Consider the following 21,090-nt stretch of genomic DNA (forward strand, 5'->3'; position numbering starts at 1 on the left):
CTATTATGTTTAATGAAAAAGAAGAAAAGAGAGGCGCAGCTCCCAGCAGACAACAGGTGTGCCAACTGCAGCATCTGATTATTATCATCCTATATGGAGGAGATAAAAATAAGATTTGAAGTTGATCGTCATCATTAAGGACAGAGAGCGTTACGGTTACCTCACACACCGAGACTCCTGCAGTCCAGCAGCACTAAGCCAGTCATACAACATCATTAGGAGTGAAGGCGATGAACAGTAATGGCAACGATTTTTGTTCCGTTCGGCGTCTGATGTTATTAAGTTATTGCAACAAAATAGCAAATGGGCCGTTTCAGAAATCATATCAAGGGTGCCAGATGCTGCCTGCAGAAACAGCCACAGAATGCATGGTTCGAGATCAGAGGTGGGCAATTAATTTTCCCAAGAGGCCACACGAGAAACTGGGACTATTGTGGAGGGCTGAGCTCAGTTCTGCTCAGTATTAATTTTGTCTCCTTTAAGCTTCTTTGTGTGACCCTCCACAACAGTCCCGGTTTCTCATGTGGCCCCTTGAGGAAATGAATTACCCACTCTTGCTGTAGAACAAGTGCTGTGAATCTCTTGAACATTTCAAAGCTTGTGAGGTGACTTTATTTTGTATCTATAGCTAGTGTTGCAAGTTCAGGAGTATAATTTTGATATTCTGATCTAAACCTTTTATTCCTTGAAAGTACTTATAAGAGCTCCTCAAAATGATTGCTTTTCAAACCAGCATTTTTCTGAACTTTTTCAAACTGTAAAACGTTAAATTTCCACAATTTTTAGATGAATGTGCTGATGGACATTAGCCAGCCAGAATGCACAGAATGCTCCTGATTTCCCACTAAATGGTCAGATAAATGTTTTGTTATCATTCTACAGAATATAGTCATTATATTAAGAAAGATTACATTTATATTTATTGGTTTATGATTTATCAAATGTTGGAGGTTAGCACTGTTGTCTTACAGTAAGAAGGTTCTGGGATCGACTCCACCACCTGCTGCTGGGACCTTTCTCTGTGGAGTTTGTGTGTTCTCGCTGTGTCTTCGTGGGTTCTCTCTGGCTTCCTCCTACAGTCCAAAGACATGCAGATTGCAAATTGCCCATAGGTGTGAACATGAGTGTGAACGGTTGTCTGTCTCTCTGTCAGGCCTGTGACACACTGGTAACCTATGGCAGCTGGGTTGGGCTCCAGCCTCCCTTGCAACCCTGAATTGGATAAGTGGAAGAGGATTTACAGATAGAGTTGTCAAATGTGAACTGTGAAACAAAGACTCTTACAGAAGATGACAGGTACTGAACTGAAGACATGAGCTTCAGCAGTCACCAATAAATCTTGGTTTCCTCTCGTAAACTGCAGAATTTGAATTCGGTGCCATTATGCACAAAGGGCCAAGCTGACAAACGACAATGGTTTTCACGTTTCAAAATGAAAACGTGCAACCTTTGAAAGCTTTTCCTATTTCTCTTTGTGAGATCAGCTTCTGCATAAACCACTGAAAGCTTTTTTTAAAATAAGGCATATTTACGCCCTTCAGGTGACTGCTTGTTGGCCTTCTGAATTTCACTAGCACCTGCGGCTTGAAAGGCATTTTGACAATAAATTAATGTGGCTTGTTTTATATTTTGATTCATGTTTGTCTGCAGATCAAGGATTCTGTCCCTGTAGTTCTCAGTGAAGCACAGCAGCTCTCTCTTCCAATAATACCTGCATTCACTTCTGCACTGAATGTGGATATCTGTTGCATACCTCGCTTCAATTGAACGCGTACTCAGATGTTGCCCTCAGTGTGTTAGTATTGTCCAACTGAATTCAGTTTCAACAGCTTCCCAGTGTGAAGTCACACATTTTATACTCGAGTGATTTTTCTGTCAGGTTCCAAGCGACAAGTACAAATCAGATGCTGTTCAAGGCCACCGGCAGGTTTGCGTTGCTCAAGTGTCTCGGAGCAGATGGGAGTGTTTCTTTTCCCCACATTCAAGTTTTATAAATGCCTCTTAAATATTTCAATAATGCATGTAATACTGGAGGAATAAAGGTCTGCTGCTTTGTCTTGGTTTGTATTTTTGTGGCTCTTGTCATTGGCGGTTAAGTGTTCACGGTGTCAAACAATGTCAAAAAAATCCCGCTATGCATTCACTGACAGGCGAACAGAAACGAGGTTGGAATGACAGGTTCAAACAAAGGCTCGACAGCATTCACACACAAAGACGCAGTCACATTTTAAAAGCCCTGAAAATTTTTAAGATCTATGAAAACCTTTGTAGACAACTACATCACAGCTGCAACTGTTTATGCGAGAGGGCGAAGAGTTGAATAAACTCTGCTTTTGTCAGAATTACAAAGGCACAGGGTCATCTTTTAGATATCTCAGCCACACAGGCTGAGATATCCACTGGCTTGATCCGAAGCCAGTGGATGAATGGATTCAGAGATTCTTTAATGTCACTGTTAGACTCAAACCTACGTGACAAATAAAGGAGACTGCACAGTGTTTTAATCATGCAGAGTAAATAATGTGTACAGTAGTGTGTGAATGTCAGTCAGTCAACCAGCATGCTTTAGAGTCTTTTGAGCCCAACTTGCTTAGGTGTGCTGTATCTCTAACCAGGTCAGCTCCACCCACCAATTTCCTGTAAGAAATTGAAAGACACAGCAAATAAGGACAGGACAACGAGGCCAGCCCAGAGGCCGTCGCCAGTAAATGAATTGCACCACCACCAGGTTATTAGACATGGCAATGGAAACAACAGCACCGGAGTGCAATTTCAACAAATTGTGAACTTCAGACAATCATTGTAGAAGCCCAGAAAAGGAAACACGTTTTATGTGATGGTCTGAGGTCTAAAATCACAAACGGAATAAAAATACTGAATGGAAACAAGTAGCAGAGGCTTTAACTAAGTTCAAAGCCAAAGGAACCAAAAGAAGGTAGAAGCCATATTTGAGTAACCGCTAACACCTGTTATTGGCACATCTATGATTCTACACTAGCAATGGATTTATATATATATATGCATATGTATATTCTTTTGCTAGTACAAAGGGAAGGAAAAATTACAGCAAGCAAACTTTTTCACCACTTGTTTGTGCAACTGCCAAACTTTCTCTGTTTGGCTGTAAAGAGTATTTCTAAAATTACGGTGAGAATTCAATGGGAACGGTGTTAGACCATAAAATGCAAAATGGTATATCGCCATTGCAGAAACATTTAATAGCCATAAATCAATCAAAAATACATCAGTTCAACTTTTACAGTCATAATATGTAGAAATCTTCTTTTTTTCTTTTTTTACTGTGAAAATCACTTTTTTTTATCACTTTTATGCTGAAAATACAAAAATATCATATATATCAACAGAAGACTAAATAGTGGCCGAGGAAGTGTCTGGATATACTCCCAATCCAAAAAGGCCTGTGCTACCGTGACATCGCTGTGCAACCATAAGAGTGGCACAAGGTCAGGTTGAAGCACCTCGTCTCGGTTCCTAAGTCCAGTAAGATTTCCACCAAGAACAATCAGATCAAAGATGCTGCTCTCGTCGACATGCAAGGCTGCAGCTACAGCTCAGATACGCATGCAAGCATCCAGCGTGCCGATAGGCCGGCCTCGATTAACTTCAGCCAGGCGTAGCATGCTGGCACATGATAATGTGTATATACTGTTTTTTGTATTCTTAGATCGACTTGAGAATATGGTAAATTGAACCATTACTGAGGTGTACAAGTGAGTTCATTTGTGTTTGGTAAGCAAAGGAATAATCCTGCCACTGACTAAAAATCAACTGAAATTGAAAACTACTCATAGAGTATGTTTGGGTACCTGAGAGATGTACTGAAAATAGATGTGCATTTCTTCTTCTTCTTTTTTTTTCTACCCTGTTAAAGAATTTTTGAAAGGCAGTTAGAGTCTGTTGATTTTATTTTAAGGACAGAAGTTGAAGTCTGAACCCAGCTGTACATCATCTAGTTCGTATTTGAGCTGAGTCCTTTTTTAACTGACACGTTAGAGCATCTTTTCACAGTGAGGAAAATGATGCAGAGATGAAGGTGGAGGTGGTCCAGGGGAAAGTACAGTCCAAAACAAGATTCATGAGAATCCATTGAGACCAGGACGGAAAGTGCAAATTCGGCACACGCTGCACTTTTAGACAGAGTTCAGAGTTAACACCTACCACTTGAACACCACAGAATTCTTGAAAAGGCCAGAGCTGTGAAAAAGAGACTGTCTGTCAACATCAATGTAAACCTGCTGCAGCGCTCGCTGGAAATGGATGATATTCATGAACCAGGATGAGTGGAAAATGCAGGTGACGTGGACCTTGGCAGGACTTTCATGCAATGACTTGTGATCATACACGCATCACTTTTCCAGTCCAGCTCTTTTTACTCACAATGCTCTCGTTATCACGACTGCCCACACACACACTATCCATAGACTCTTCATTAGAGCCTCTCACAGGCACACTCATCCATCCCCACAGGCAATATCACAGGCCTGCCACTACAGCATGGGTAGTAATGACTGTACAGGTCACAGCCTTACAGTTCAGTGCCACTGTAAGGATTTTTCTAAACTAAACTGTTGCTGTTACTTAAGACAGTGTGGTACTTGTGCTTGTTATGCACAGTGTTTCTTAAATGTGTTGAATGGGGCTTTAAATTTGCAATAAAGGATTTTTGGACATATAAGTGTTTTTTAAGCTGAGCAGTCATAGTTTTCTATTCTAATAACTTTACCTGCTAAATCCTCCTCTGTGTTGGCCAACTAAGCAGCCACAAAGCTGCCAAATCCCACATTAAGAGCAAGGAAAGTGAAATTCGTGGTGTAGTCCACTAAGTAGTGGCTACAACAGCCAAAGAATTGTTGCAAAGACATTGATTGCGGTTTCTTTTACATTTTTTTTTTAGCTTGCCCTGGAACGTTGTTGATGGGTTTAGTGTCTGGCATGGCAGGTTCAGGTTTACTAACGTGGGGTTTCCCCCCCCTAGGTTTTATGAGAGTCTGCAGTGGATGTCAGACAATAAAAATATGAATTTATATATTTTCAGATGCAGCTTTCTGGTCCAAGGGGTTTACATTCGGGCAGCATTTTGATGAATAACTTCGAAGATGTCTGAAATTTTGGCTTACTGCATGACTTTCCATATTGATCCAGCCGAGAACTCTTTTGCCGCACACCAAGGAAAAAAAATATATATATATTTTTCGGTACCAGTGAAATGCAGAGTTGATTGTGTTTGCTTTCTCTGGCTCTGACTCAGCTCCTTGATGTAAGGACATTTATAAAATAGCACAATCAGGAAGTTAAGTCTGCAGAAATGAATAATTAAATTAGAACAGCACTGTAGCCTGTTATGATAGCACTTACCCGTTTACTACAGTGTGTCAGGCAGGCTTTTCTCCTGTGTATCTATCATATTGAGCTCACCACCCGGCTTTAAAATGTCTGCAGTGCCCGTGTGTCACATAGCTTTCATTGCAAATGCCACTCCATTACTTCTGATGTCCGCTTTCATCTGCACAGAGACAGCCACTTCCTTTGCTTTTGATAATCCATCTCCTTCTCTTTACTTGCGTAAACTTCTGAGCATCAGAATAACTAAGACTAATAATTAACTTTCTTTTCTTCCTGCCTCTCAGGTACACAAAGATTGTACATTCAAAAGTGATTTTTAAATCTAGTCTGGATGTTGAAACTGTCTTGGAGACAAAAACAAAAAACGGCGAAGCAGTGAGAGGGTAGAGAGAGGGTTCTCCTTTTTTTTCTGTCAACTTGCCTTCAGAATAAATTCAAGCAACGTCAGACATGAAAAATTCAGGCCCATCTCATGTCGAAGTGATACAGACGGCATATGTGCTGCTCCTGTACTCACATTACTGCTGTTTGTACTGCTGAAGGGAGACAGAGACAGCAGGGCTTCGAATTTAAAAAGTTTTCCCAAAGAATATTAGGTCAGAGAGAAAGGATTAGTAGATAAGGATGTTGCCACATGGGATCCTTTAGCTTAGGAGTATTTTCTATCATGGTTTCTTTATACAGTAGGAAAAGAGTCGTTGTAAGGGTTCCTTCACCTGTGTATTTATTACAAGACATCTTAATAGTGAGTTTACTTTTGGGGGCTAATGTTTGCTCATCATGTGCATATTTTTTTTCTGTGTGTCTCCGCAGCCGTGCTACGAGCGGGTAAAGGACTGGCTTAATGAGAACCTGGTGGCACTTTGGATCTTTGCACTATGCACAGCACTTACTCAGGTAATTGAAGCTGGAAAGCTGTGTGATTTTTATTTTTTTTCCCCAAGACCCTTTAGCTCCATCCTTGCTATCTATGGCACTGCTTCAGAAAAAGGCTCCTACTTTGAGATAAATAAATCTAATACTGCCTGTTTCCTTTGCATTAAGCGTAGGAACGCAGGATTTTTGTGGACAGCTTGAGCCCATATAAGCCTCTTGTGTTACTGCTGAAGACCACATAGGGAGGTTTGACTTTCCATAAAATTCTTTTATCTCCTTTCCAGCCAAGTGATACGTGATGTGGTTTCACAATCTGGGTGGAGAAATATGCTCTGCCTGAGAACATCGATCACACGAGGCTCCTGTGTGGCTGTAGGCTGATTTTTAGTCACCCATTAGAGTCTCAGTGCCCTTGAAAACCCTGCATGCAACATCCTACGTGATAAACCTACACAGAGCAAAATGAAAACTAGATCGAAGAATGAAGAGCTTCCGGTCTTGTCGTAAATAATCTGTGGTACAGTACAACACAAGGAGTTATTTACGGTTTAAATAATTGCAAGTAAGAATTTTACAAGTGAAAAACCGAGTGAATATCTAACAGAACGTGCAGAGACTTGTGGTGTAATCATAGACTCCACGCTCGCCTGTTCAACTGCTCGTTAACACAGATATGTAATCAACCAATCACATCGCCACAACTCAGCAAACTCTATTCTGAGGTTCAAATCGAGCGTCTGAATCGGGAAGAAAAGTGATTTCAGTGATTCCTGTGGGATTTTCACACACAGCCTTATTGACGTCCGAGGTCAGAGGAGGATGGGTGGACTGCTTCAAGCTGAAAGGCAAGCAACAGTAGCTCAGAAAACCACTTATTACATCCAAGACATGCAGAAGGGCATCGCTGAATGCACAACACATCAAACCTTGAAGCAGATGAGCTTCAGCAGCAGAAGACCACAGGCTGCAGTTTACAAACAAACTCACCAAAACTGGGCAATCCGGTCATTAAGTGATGACGTGACGAATCCTACTTCCGGGCCTAAAGTAGTCTGCGTTTAATATGGCTTTTGTGTTGTTAACATGTTTAATGTTTTATATTTTCTTCTATTTAATCTCAAAAAGCTCCTAAAACAGTCAGTGATCACTGTTGACCTCCCTCGGCTTTTATTACCGCTAATCATTTATTAGAGCTCAGTTTTTAAAACCTTAGGATGTAACTACAGCCCAGCCCATGCAGCAGTATATGAATGACTAACCTCGTATTGTGGATGGATTATCTCAGTTGTTCTCCTGGCTGAAGTTTGGTCCTTTTACAGCATCCTGCCATGCGATTACATTTGTTCCTGACCACCGAGAACACTCACGTTAACTTTTATCGAGTGGAAAAAAAGTTAGCTTGTTTATATTATGCTAACATAGCTGTGTTGCTAGCGGTCACGTAGCACATCATTATATACCAGCTAGCCAAACTTCAGTAACCCTACAAACGTCACTGCTGTTTAGTTTTCTGTCTTCATTTATGTTGGAAGTGATAACAGAGCTGTACGTTTTAATTTGTTTCCAAAACCCCGCAGTCAGGACATGCTATATTGTATTTAGATAGAAGCTAGCGAGCTAACTTCCTGCTAACTTCTAACTCCGTTAAATGTCATAAATTCCGTTTTCATGGATGCCTGGATGTTAAACTCAATTGTTACACCTGGTAGAGCAGAACGCTGATCATTTTATTAAAGATGAAAGACTTTAGACAGTTTTTCAACTCTCAGTAATGCCATAGTGATCGTTTGATATATGGACCCGCAGCGGAGTTTAGGCCCAGACACGGCTAGTGACGTCAGACTTAACGACCGGATGGAGGATTGGAACACAGTTCAGTTTGTTAGGGTTAGAATTTGGTGTAAACATCATGAAATCATATTTTGGGCTCCTTCGAACCAAATGACGATCACTCATTTTCCTTAATGACCACAGCGTACCCATCTTCCGATGGCTCCTCCCTGTAGGATAAAGCTCAGATCATTCCAAACTGGTTTCTCGGCATCCACATTCACCAGATCTCAGTCCAGTATAAACAGTGGACTTTGCTACAGCATTTTGGCTGTTACCATATTGATTTGAGAAACCGAAGGCACTGCATGCTCTTACCAACCACAAAGCCACATAAGGAAGTTCTCCACTGGCTCCATGTTTATAGACCTCCATCTTTTATCTACAGTCTGTGGGTACATATAATTATTTACGATAGTTGATGTTAGTAAACATTAGATGAACTGATGGAGCACAACCGATATTAATGATATTACTGCTTGATCTAACAAAAGGCTTGCCTGCTTATGTTACACAAGATTTTTCATTAATCATCAGTGGATATTATTCACATCAGTGGCTGCAGTTTGGCAAGATTTGCATAGTTTTTTTAAAGGCTCGCAGACATCTCTTTATTTAGCAACACACAGCTTGCACACAGCTCGAGAGAGATGTCTGAAAACCCCTTAAAGTGCAGCGTGTTTTAGGAGGCACTTTAGGAATAAACATTTTAGGAGTGGATGAGGTTTAGATAAACCCCAGAAGATATTTTTTTACTCATAGCATTAGAGACAGAGAATCGTGACAGTAAAGCAACTTAAAACCTAGAATCTGCTTATACATAAACCCAAATATATCCATAAATTCAACAAACCAGTGACTAGACAGTTCGGATAAATGAGGGATTATCATAATAGTAGTTCATATAAACACAGGCAACTGAAATTTTAAAGGTACTTATATTTTAAGACACCATGTTGACTAAAATTGAATTATGAGAGTGTACAAACCATATTTTCATCCATCTTGGCTGTGCACAAAAGTTAGCTTTAGGGAAGTTTTATGGTCAAGGCTCGAGAGAAGTGTTTAATCAGGGTTTCCTACGGTGCGTGCGACACAGCAGGGTCTACAGGAACGTTTTAAAATGGGTTACAGATACTGGTAACAGCAGCCATTAAGCAAGCTCACTGAATTATGACTCTCCCACAAATCAGAAACAATAAGGGCCAGTTCTGTATAATGAAACGATGTTGATTTATTATTCTAAAAAGTTCAAACTATGTTAATGGAGCTGCATCATTTAATTCACTCGCAGTCAGGCAAACGCACACTTGGATTGCATCTGCATTGAGCCATTTAAATCTGAAAAGCAGTTTTTTTGTGTGTGTGTGCCAAAGTGATTTGCGCACACATTAGCATTGCGGTGTCATTTCTGTGTCCACAGTGAAATGTCTGAATGCCACCATTTTGCAACATCTCTGTTTGTCCCCCGTGCACAATGAAACGACTTTTCTGGCATTTTAAGCTTTAAACACTCCAGAGACCAATTTAGTAAAAGGTCTGTTTTCAGGGGAGAAAAAGGCTCTTTTAGTCTGAATGTCTGGGCGGAGAGCTGAAACAGAGAGAAAGAGACACATTTACAATTTACCTGGCTTAATGTGGACGTCCTCCTACATAGAAACACGAGAATTTATTTTAGTCTTTAACTTTAAATTAAGGCACCTTTGTTTACTTTAACTAGTTTTTTATTGGCATGCAGATGAGAAGCATACTGGCTCTATAACTACCAAGTGAATGATTCAAAAACTTGAAAAATTGTGCAAACCTGCACAAATAACCGAGCGCTAACAGTGCCCGAATATCATCAAGTCTTTCCAACTCAGTCTCATTCAAAAGTGAGGTTTTTTACCCAGTGAATCCACTGATATTTTACTTTAGATGCCAGTTTCCCGCTCTAAAGTGAATTCACACTTAGTGAATTCATTATAGAAGACAACTGCCACTTAATTAACAGACTGCATCCTCAAGTGATGTGTTACACCTTGAAAAAAGTGGAGAACCATTGAGATGCACAAGTTTGATTTTAGTGGTACAAGAACAAAGTCATCAGAAGTAGAACTATGTCCTTTAATAATGAATCACTTCAGAGGTTTTCAAACCTAACTTGAAAGTTTTTTTTCAAAGTTTCTTTCAAGGCTGAGAACAAATGCACTGCATTTGTGTTACTATAATTGTAGATTGTATTGTATAAAATAACGACTCTATGGATACATATTGTATGATGTATTGCATCATAGATATCATGTACAAACGTGTCAAGCCACCTCTTATTTCTTTATATTTTGCCCACAAGGAGCCAAACTTTTGAGTCATTGTTCTATTATAGTTATTCTTTGTACTCATTTTGAGTCCAGTCCTTATACCTGACCATTTTCAGGGCAATGTTTTTTGTTAGACGAACATTTAAGAATAAATAAGTCATCTAACTCAGGGGATGGTGCTGTGTCTACAAATAACAGACAACTCATTTTAAATTGTATCTTTGGGCACTTTGTTACTAGCAGCAGGTCACAAAAAATTATAATCTGTTCTCATTTCTTTAGCTGAATCTATGAAAAATACCAAAGATAGCATAGTTTTACAGACTTGAAATAGTATTTTCAACTCCAACAATGAGATTCCCAAATAGCTAATAGCTGGAAACTTGAAATATCTTAGAATGGCATGCAGTGTGTCCTTTATAATTAATCCTAAATGAATAGTAAAAAATCCAGCAAAAACCTGACACATAGCTGACACTGGACTTTCAACTAAGCTGTTCTCTGAAGCATTTCAGCCAGTAGTGTTGATGATCTCTTCAAAACTGAATTCTGATTGCAGATAAGTACTGTTAGATTTTCATTCACTGTGCAATACCATCTGGCAGCAGCTTCATTTTTCAGTATGACAATGATCCCAAACACACTGCCATCACAATAAAAGCATAGCTGGATAGAAAAACACAGTGGAACACTATCAGTCATGGATTGGCCTCCCAGAGCTCGACACTCGAGATTATTGAAGGAGTGTGGGATTGTGTTGAAAAAGAACTGAACAAAAAGTCAACCAACATCCTGAAGACTACTTAAAGAAATGACAAAACTTGACTAAGAGAGCTCAGACTGTGTTGAAGAATAAAAGTGATCATTTTTAATTTAATTCAATTGTATTTATACAGCACCAAATCATAACAACAGTCGCCTCAAGGCACTTTATACAATAATATAACAGAGAAAACCCCAACAATCATGTGACCCCCTATGAGCAAGCACTTTGGCGACAGTGGGAAGGAAAAACTCGCCTTTAACAGGAAGAAACCTCCAGCAGAACCAGGCTCAGGGAGGAGCGGCCACTGGACGTGACCGGTTGGGGTGAGGGGAGGAAGACAGCACAAAAGACATGCTGTGGAAGCGAGCCAGAGATTAATAATAAGTAATGATTAAATGTAGAGAGGTGTAAAAGCACACAGTGAGTGGAAAAGGTGCCTGAATAAGCATATTATAACCGATATGTGATATTGACTTTCAACCTCTGTTTTTGTCTTACTTAAAAAAGATAAAGCAGAATATTTAGCCAACATATCTTACACTTATTTGAGTGTTGGGACTGTCTCCTTATCATTATCAGAGATACACTTCCTCTTCTTTCAGCTGCTCGCCACAGCGAATCATCACATCTGCCTCCTCAGTCTATTACTAGCATCCTTCTCTGTCACAGGAACCCTCTAGGTGATCTGTGATCGTTCTCTCTTCCCTAGCAGCTCTGTCTTCACCATCCTTTGTCCAATAAGTTAAGTTAGCTACACTAAGAGTTCGCTGTAACAGTGGGAGAATATCTTTTTGTCATGTATGGTTGAGCAGGTACACAGTGATCCAAAAAGTGAGATGAAAAGTTCCTTTTATATTTCACTCCCAGATCTCTGAACCCTTTAATGGCCGGCCTGTTTTTGTTGTGTTTGTGCAGATCCTGGGTCTGGTCTTCTCCATGACAATGTTCTGTCAGGCAGTGAAAGTGGAGACCTTCTACGCCTAGCGATCGACCCTTCCCTTCCACCCTTTGGTGCACTTGGATTGTTATTCATCAGAGAGGAACGGCCATAGACCCACCCTGTTCTCCTCGTTCCTCTCTCCCTGCCTCTCCACCTGCTCCCCCTTCCCCCTCTTCTTTCCAGCGGTTGTCCTCTCTGTGACATTCGCTCTTGGATGTCACCGGTCAGTTTTCTTGCTAACTATCAACAAGCACAGTGTCAGTGTAATACCTGAGTTCCTATGGTTTGCTCTGTGTCGAAAGCTAATTTCTGTGATACATTTTATGAAACAGTATTACGAACATGTATAAAAAACAAAACAAAACAAAATCCAGTGTAACCCCTTTTTTAAAATCTGTGTTTCGGTTTTAAATTATTTTATGGTTTGTATGTGTTTTCAAAACGAGAGCTACAGTTGAGCAGTGTGCACTGTGTAAAGTGCTTTAAGTGCATGTCTCCTGCAATGATGTGTATTAAATGTTTTGGCTCAACCTTATCTTGTCATTCCTTAACAGAAAACACCATTCTGGTTTAATGTGTAGTCATGCTTTTTTCTGCCTGGTATCCTGGATACTAAACAAGCAGATAATGGATAAAAGGGAAAAAATGCCACGTAAAATTGTTAATTTGGCCTCTCTGCCACGGCACACTGCAGTCATTAAAACATTTTGTAGCGCCTAACTAATCAGGCATTAATTAGATACTTTAATGAAACCTGTGACCAAGTCTGAAGCTTGTGACTTTTTTATTTTTTTATTGGCTGGAGTTTTTCATGAGACACGGGAATAAAAGGAGGAATTTAAATGAACAGTACAGTAGAAGGAGCCTTGAGACTGCCCTGGGGCAATTTCCCTTCCAGCACCAATCAACGCACCAATGACAAAGACTCATCTTTAAAGTCTCCTCTCGCCCTTTTATGACTCCCTAAGTTCCTTTTTTCTCCTCACCTTGGACCGTCGACTATAATACAAGAAATACACCGAGTGTGTACACCAGAGACAACCTTTGATTAAATAACCCCAAAGGGGGAAAACGCTTTAAGACTTGTTTTCATCTGTAATTTAAAGTGCTGCAGGTGCTGGAAGTCTTTTTTGCTTTCATTGTGATTTCTGGTCCATTGCTTCTTTTTATTTTCTTTAATTACAAAGTCATGACCTCAAAGGGCAAAAGTTCTAACATTATCAAATATGTGGAAATAGCCCTCCTGAAATCAACCCAAGAAATTACAGTCAGCAGCTAGGTAGAGCTACAGGCCTCATTACTGTTTTCATATGAATCCAAATGGACCATTTTCAGACATATACACAAGTGTTTCTTTTACCATATATGTACAGGATTATGGGAATGTTGGAAATAGGAAATGCAATAAACTGACAGAGCCTTTAACGATTCTGGAGATATCTTCAAAACAGCTTTTAGTGTTAAACCACTTTCCCACCAGAGAGTTGCAGATAATGGTTGCACCTGAGAGGCATAAACGGGCACTATTTTACAGAGAGGAAGAAGCTGAACTTAAAGATAGCATTAAGGCTCTGAGAAGAAATAAAATCTTTAAGTAATACGGCGACAAAAATGTATATTGTGGACCTTTTAATGCATGTCAGAACTGGGTGTCCTGTCATGGCTCACTTTTCATTCTTCCATTTGCATCCATGTAATGGACCTGAGCGTGCATTACTTGCCCCAAGTTCACATAAATGGCATGTAAATACTACAATTCTTGCTATTTTACCAATTGATATGAATGTACAGCAATATTCACTGATTACTGATATATATATATACCGGCCAATCACATGGCAGCAATAAATTTAGGCATGCAGACAGGGTCAAGGTGACCTGCTGAAATTCAAAGTGATCATCAGAACGGGGAAAGGGTGATTTAAGTGACTTTGAACGTGGCATGGTCCTTGGTGCTAGATGCTGCTGATATACGGGGATTTTTCCGGCACAGCATTCTCTGGAGTTTAGAGAGATGGTCTGAAAAAGAGAAAATATCCAGTGAAAGGCAGTCGTCTGGGCAAAAATGCCTTGTTGATGTCAGAGGAGAAAAGCGAGACTGCTTCCAGCTCATAAAGAAGCTAAACTAACTCAAATTATAACCAAGGTATGGAGAATAGCATCTCTGAATGCAGAAAACAGAACATTGAAGCAGCTTGGCTACAGCAGCAAAGGACCACCCCAAGTCCCACTCCTGGCAGCTAAGAACAGAACAATCTTCTATTGGACAATAGGAGGGTGGACAGAAAAATGTTGCCTGGTACGAATTTTAGTCTAAACAACATGAAAGCAGGAATACATGCTGCTTTGTATCCACAATCCAGGCTGCTGTTGGTGTATTGGTGGTGGGGATATTTCCTTTAGCACACTTTGGGCCCAGGTTAGTAACTGAGCAGTGTTTAAACACCAAAGACTAAATCTCATTGCTGCACGTGGCCAGACCTTTAGGACCACAGTGTACCATCTTCTGGTGGCTACTTCCAGCAGGATAACGTATCATGATACAAAGCTCACATCACTTCAGACTGGTGAGGATTGTTTCCGGCCTCTTGTGGAATAGATGCCACAAAGCATATAGACAGTTCTGAAAGCAAAGATGGGGTTTTACACATTATTAGCTAGGATATCACTGAGTGATCCCTCCTCACTTTGAAGCCTCAAGATTAGCATTTTTGCCATCACCACATTTGACTTTTGGACCCAATATCTGGGCAAGAGTGATAAGCACCATTTTAGAGGTTCAGTTCAATGTCTCTAATTAGGAGAGATGAGCCCTAAGACATAATCCTGACTTTCTGTTCTAACAAAATCCCCATTGCTAGTCATTATGAAGAAGAAAATTAGCCACAGAGATCAAAATTATCTCTGTAGCATGCTGTAACAGCATGCAAGTCTATGATGACTGACTCACTTGCTTTTGGAGTCAGCCTCTAGTGGCCATTAGAGGAACTGCAGCTTTTGTTTTTCCAGCCCTGGAGGTTGCTGCTTGCTTTTCACACATAAATAGTGCATGAGAACTATGTCAAAAGTATGCACTCCAGTAGCGGTGTTGGATCCCAGCATGCAATGTGTGAAAGACAGGAAACACGATGGAACAATCACAAGTCAATCCCATGGCCCACATAGAGACAGAAGCAGCTTTCACTCACACATTCATTATTCATGTGGTATATCTCTGTTAAACTGAAGCATTTTCAAGTAAATCTCATACAAAGCACACTTTCAACAAGCACTTCCATTTTTCTAGAACATGTAATTGAACTTAACTATCCAGCAAGGACACCGATAATACTGACAGGATGTCAAAGACACGCAAATGTGACATTTCAATAAGAAATTTAATACATATGAGAATACAAGAAGACTCAGAATGGTGTCAGCACACAGCGGTTCGGGATTCTGTGTTATGTAAGAGTAAAGTTTGAAAATTTTGCGGTTTTGGAAACAGTGGACCACAGTAAGATCTCATATCTTGGGCTTGTATTTGAGTTTGTTTGTTTTTTTGTGTGTTAGGATGCCGGGGTCGTTGACCCAGTGTTTTGAGTTTATTATATCATTTATCATTTCTAGTCTTTGGTTTCTTTGTTAGAGTTCTATCTTATGGTTTATGTCTCTGTGTCTGCCCTGGTCCCACGTCTCTGTTCCCTCTGTTGCAGTGCCTGCCTGTGAGTCTATGTCTGTAAGTTCAGTCTGTGTTATGTTTCCTGTTTTACTTTGAAAGTCCTTGTCTCATGTAAATGCTTCTGGTTGTGCTTCCTTTGTCTCGTTAGGCCTGATTTGCTCCAGTTGTGTTTCCCTCCTGTTACCCATTCCCCGATTACTCCTCTGTGTATTTAAGCCCTGTGTTTCAGTTTGCCTGTGTTGTGATCTACCGTTTACGATGCTGTGTGTTCTGTCTGTTTGCCTGAGTTTGGTTTTTGGAGTCTCAGTTTTGTTACATTTTTTGAGTTCAGCATTAAAGCTGTTTTGAGTTCACGTCTGTCTCCGGAGTCTGCACTTTGGGTCCTTTTCCTGCTTGCACACAGCCGCTCCTTAACATTTTGCCTGACTTGCTCTTACAAGAACGAAGATGTTGTTAAATTGGTAAGACATGTGTGGGAATTTCCTCAGCTCACTAATATCAAAACAAATATCCCTAGATTTTTTACATATTGATTTCAGCTTTGTCAGTTATAAACATTGGACCTTTATTACCTTGTTTTTGTAGGTTTTATTGGACCAACAATGAATGCAAACAGTACATGAAAATTATAGTCCTCGGTCCTTCGGTGAAAGAAAGCAGCCACGGCTGAAACCTTATTTCAACAAACAATGTGGATATTAAAATTCCCGCTCCCTGCCTGTAATGGCTCAGAACCTGCAATTATACAGAAAATAGAAAATATTCTAACCCCGGTGGCGATCATTATCCTCAAACCGCAACGAAAAAGAAAAGACAGTGTGTTGGTAAAGTGTAAAAGCAAGGTTCATGCTGAGCTAGGTTTAAATTCCAAAAACTAAATCTTTAAAACTTTAAACAAAATAAATCAGGGGATAGACAGCCCTTTTTTGAGGTTTCAGTTGGAAAAAACACACAAAAATAAATGAAAAATGACTACAAATTCACGTCAGAGGATCAGACGAGGGACATGTGATCAAAAAGACAGAAAACACTTGTTTTTTTTACTGTGTGTGTGTCTCTTTCACTTTCTTGCACCTGTGTAGTAGAGTCAAGGGTTTTTGTGAAGCCCATTGTGTCACATTCTGTCCACGGTCAGACTGCAATAGTCTGGATACAAAGAAAGTGACAAATCAGCAGCTGCAAAAAGCCCACAGGTGTGTGTAGCAATGCTAAAACAAGCGTGGTGCGACGTGCCAGTTCCATTAGCAGAGAAATGTGGTTGCTTTCAACACAGCAAGCCTTCTCCAAACCCCAATGCCTCTTCACCTCCTCGTCCCTCTGTTTCCTCACAAATTCACCTCAGTATTTTAGCACTTCTGCCCCCCCCCCCCCCAAAACCTTCACATGCATTATTCACGCTCATGTTCGTGGACTTTCTCCCATCTTGTGCTTGATCAATAAAACATACCTGTGTGCTTGCTCCCTACACCCCTCAATCCTCTTGTCTCGTTCCCAGAGCGAAATCCTTGAGTCCCCGCTGAGGTGATAAAACAGGATGGCCTTTTCAAAGTGGGAGAAAATGATTACAATCCAGGCCATCTCTCACCAGCGTGAGTTGCGTCTCTAATTTGGTTAGCAAAAGGAAGTCCTTGTATTTGTCACACACTTAGAGAAACCAACCTTTTGTCATGTTCCTGGGTCTGTTGACCCAGCGTTTTAAGTTTTAGTTTATTTGCATTTTGTTTATGTTTAAGTTCATTAGATTAGCAAAGTTCATTTGGTTATTCGACTCCTTGTGTTTTCTTCCCCTGTATTTAAGTTTCCCTCACCCTTTGTGTTTCATGCTGTGTGTCTTATGTTATCAGGTTTGTATTATGTCTGTCTCGTGTTTCCTGTTTTATTTTGAAGGAGTCGTGTGTTCTTTGTTCATTGTATGTAGTTTCACTTCCCTTGTCCTGTCATTAGGCTCATGTCAGTCAGCTGTTCCTCCATGTGTTCCCATTTCCCCTAATCACCTCCTGTGTATTTAGGTCCTCTGTTTTCAGTGTGTCATTGTCAGGTCGTCAGTTGTCCACGCCATGCTTCCAAGTTTCATGTCAAGGTTGTTCTTGTTGTTTGTTTAGTTCTCCCAGTTTAGGTTAATGTTAGTTTTACTTCAGTTTGCCTTGCCCTTTGATTGTACCTTTTTTACCAGCCATATTAAACAGCTCGCTTTTTGTTAACATTCAAGTTTTGTTCCCTGTTCCTTGGAGTCTGTATTTTGGGTCCACTCTTCACAATACATACAGTCTTCCTCCGCCAGACTCTGACACCTTTATCTAAGTTTCCTCCAAGAAAGAGGAGGCACAATCCAAAATATTCTATCACCAGAGAACAAAGTAAGATAAATGAAGTTTAACTTCAGGCTGTTAAATTCTTAAAAATGCAAATCCAAAACAGACTAATATGATGCAGCACAGGGTGTCTTTTGTCCCCTCACTCCCAACTGGTGGTAGCAGACGGCTGCAGATGGAGGTTTCTTCCTGTTAAAAGGGAGTTTTTCCTTCCCATTGTGACCAAGTGCAAGACTGTTGGGGTTTTCTCTGTACTATTGAATGTTTTTGCCTAAAATGGCTCAGAACCTCCAACCATACAGAAACTAGAAAGTATTCTAACCTTGGTGGTGATCATTATCCTCAAACTGCAAAGAAAAAGAAAACTGACAGAGTGAAAAACTAAAGCTTTAAAAATTAATAATTAAATAAAACAGGCGTTTTTTGTTTTAGGGTTTGTTTTGTTTGTTTTTAAGAATATAGTGCACGTTGAGGCAACTCTTGTTCTGCTCTGGTGCTATATAAATAAAACTGAATTGAATTAAATGTTGTGCGTGCCAGATGTTAAAATGTGTTGCATCAAAGTGTTAAAAAAAAAAAAAACCTCCACGATTACGTGATTTGATTAGGATCCTCTGTATCTCACATCAGCATTCATTCACCCAAACATTACACCTACATATGATCTTGCTCCAAAACCATAAGAAATAACCTGCTGCTGCATTATCCTCCACTCCTCTGAGAGGCTCTCCATTTGCTTTTCTATTTTAGAATCTGGCTGCAGGGGGAGATGCTACTTCTGGCCCAATCATGGCCCACTTTCACTCGCTGGCTCACAGCTGATGTTCCAGTTCATCCACATTCCTACAGGGGATGATAATAGTAAGATGATCGAGCAGTAATTAGGTAACACTTAGCGTCAACTCACTGTGATGTATTACTTGACTCTGGGGTACAAAAGTGATGTTGAGGCACCGACTAATGAAAAAAAAAAGTCATTATTATATAATTTCTGTGCCAGTTCATGATTCATGAAGAAAGTGGTGAGTTTGATGAGTCACAGATATTTATGAATAAATCAGAACCTCCTCATTTTTTAATACTGCTCTCTGATCGCTGATTTTTATTTACACATCTTTGCTAGAAATTCAGCGACTCCTTACTAACATTTATTATTGATGCTAACTCGTCTAGTGTATTTGTGTGTGTGTGTGTTATCATTTTAAAGTGCTTCTCGCTGTCTGTGATGTTGCCTGCCTCACATTTGAGCCTCATACCTGCCAGACATTTCCACTTCACTATGACAGCAGTCCCAGTTGGCCAGGGTGCCTAGACCTTTTTTTCCCCCCACAGCAGCATCTCATCACAGCAAAAGCACAGGTGTAACTGATAATATTAAAAATGACTGCATTTCATTTCATTGAGCCTGTTCCAGCGTCTTAGTATTGTGTATGCTGGCTCTGTGTCACAGCTCTCCGAGACACTCGATGGAACTGATCCACCATGAATGAAATTTGCTCACCTGTGCTTTCCCAGCTGGCCCAATTGAAAATAGCTGTCATGGAAAAGAAAAAGGCGAATATAACAAATTTAACTGATTCACTGGAAAGACGGCACTTATAATAGTATTTCATTGAAAATTACTGATTTAATCTACTACGTGTATCTGATATTTTCCCTTATCATGAAGGGGTTGGCTTATATTTAATAAAAACAACTTAACTGCAGCCGCTGAAAGCTCATAACTGTATCTGGATATTGTGCATCATGGCTCACTGTCATGGCTCATTGGGAAACAGATATGTAGTAAGCCAATTACATGGCAGCAACTCAGTGCATTTAGCCACGCAGACATGGCCAATGTGCTGATGTTCAAATCAAGCAAGAGACTCTGAACATGGCATGTTTGCTGGTGTTGGGCTGGTCTGAGTCAGCGAAGAACAGGTGACTGATGCTCCAGTTTGCTGTGGCTCTCCAAAGCTGGGCAACAGAAGGTTGGAAAAAGGTTACCTATGAGTCTCTATTTCTGTTGCCACGTTCAGATAAAAGAGTCAGTTGACCCAGTGCAAACATCATAAAAGTGTGGATCTATCCTGGCTTGTATCAATGGTTCAGGCTGGTGGGGGATGTAATGGTGAGGGCATTTTCTTGGCAAAGTTATTGCCCCTTAAATGTTTAAATATTTCACCCTAACTGAGTGTCACGGCTCATCAGGTCCATCCCTTCGTGACTAAAGTGTATCCATCTTCTGATTCCAGCAGGATGTTATCACTAAGCTCAAACTGGTTTCTTGAACATGGCAGTGAGTTCCCTGTACTCCCTGTAAATGGGCTCCACACTCATCAGATCTCAATCCAACAGAGCACTTTTCAGATGTGGTGAGAGATCAAATCTGCAGCAGCTCTGTGATGCTATCGTGTCAACATGAGCCAAAATCTCAGAGGAATGTTTGAAGGACCATGACGAATGCGTGTCATGAAGAATTAATGCAGTCGTGAAGGGAACCTAGTATAAGCAAGGTGTACCTAATGAAGTGGCTGATGAGCGAATACACTTGACTATGTGAGCATGTTAACATCTGCATCATTCCACATGTAGTAGTGTCTCTGTGTACTGTGATTTGTGATCATACAGTATGCATTATCCTATTGTGTAACACAGGGTTTTTGACTCATTGGGACGACTTTAAAAAGGCTTCAAATTCTAAATAATTCCAAGTATTTATTCCCATCTTGTGCTTCAGTGAACAAAATCTGTGTGGTCAGACTTTAAACCAGCCATGTGAGGTAAAAAGTTTGACCTGGCAAACTCCCCTGCATGTGGTCATCAATCAAACTCTGGCTGGGGTCCTTTAAATCGCCACTGATCAACTGACATACCAGATTGCAGCGCAGTTTGTAAGCAGCAGAAAATAACTTTGGCTTCAGTAATTTCTTCTTTACATTTCTCAAGCTGAGAGTGAGAAAATACAAACCACACAGCACTGACTATTTTAATACTGCTCCAATTGCTTTTCCACAATGTGGGCTTTTTGTAAACTCTGGTTTACAATCCAGAACAAC

General features: G+C 40.3%; 1 protein-coding gene across 4 annotated transcripts in view; it reads left to right on the top strand.

Annotated features, from left to right (window-relative positions):
• tspan4a (tetraspanin 4a) overlaps positions 1-12,606 on the top strand; it is a 185,536-nt gene extending 172,930 nt beyond the window's left edge. For all 4 annotated transcript variants that reach the window (XM_085275350.1, XM_085275358.1, XM_085275333.1 and 1 more), the window contains 2 exons: positions 6,178-6,261; positions 12,052-12,606. In XM_085275350.1, coding sequence (XP_085131476.1) covers positions 6,178-6,261; positions 12,052-12,120 — 153 coding nt within the window. In that variant the 3' untranslated portion in view covers positions 12,121-12,606. The remainder of the gene's footprint in view (positions 1-6,177; positions 6,262-12,051) is intronic.
• The last annotated feature ends 8,484 nt before the right edge of the window (positions 12,607-21,090 follow it).

This window comes from Mchenga conophoros, linkage group LG1, assembly GCF_057382185.1.
Source record: "Mchenga conophoros isolate Kocher_MC1m ecotype Shallow Benthic linkage group LG1, M_conophoros_male_GT1.1, whole genome shotgun sequence".
Lineage (NCBI taxonomy): Eukaryota > Metazoa > Chordata > Actinopteri > Cichliformes > Cichlidae > Mchenga > Mchenga conophoros.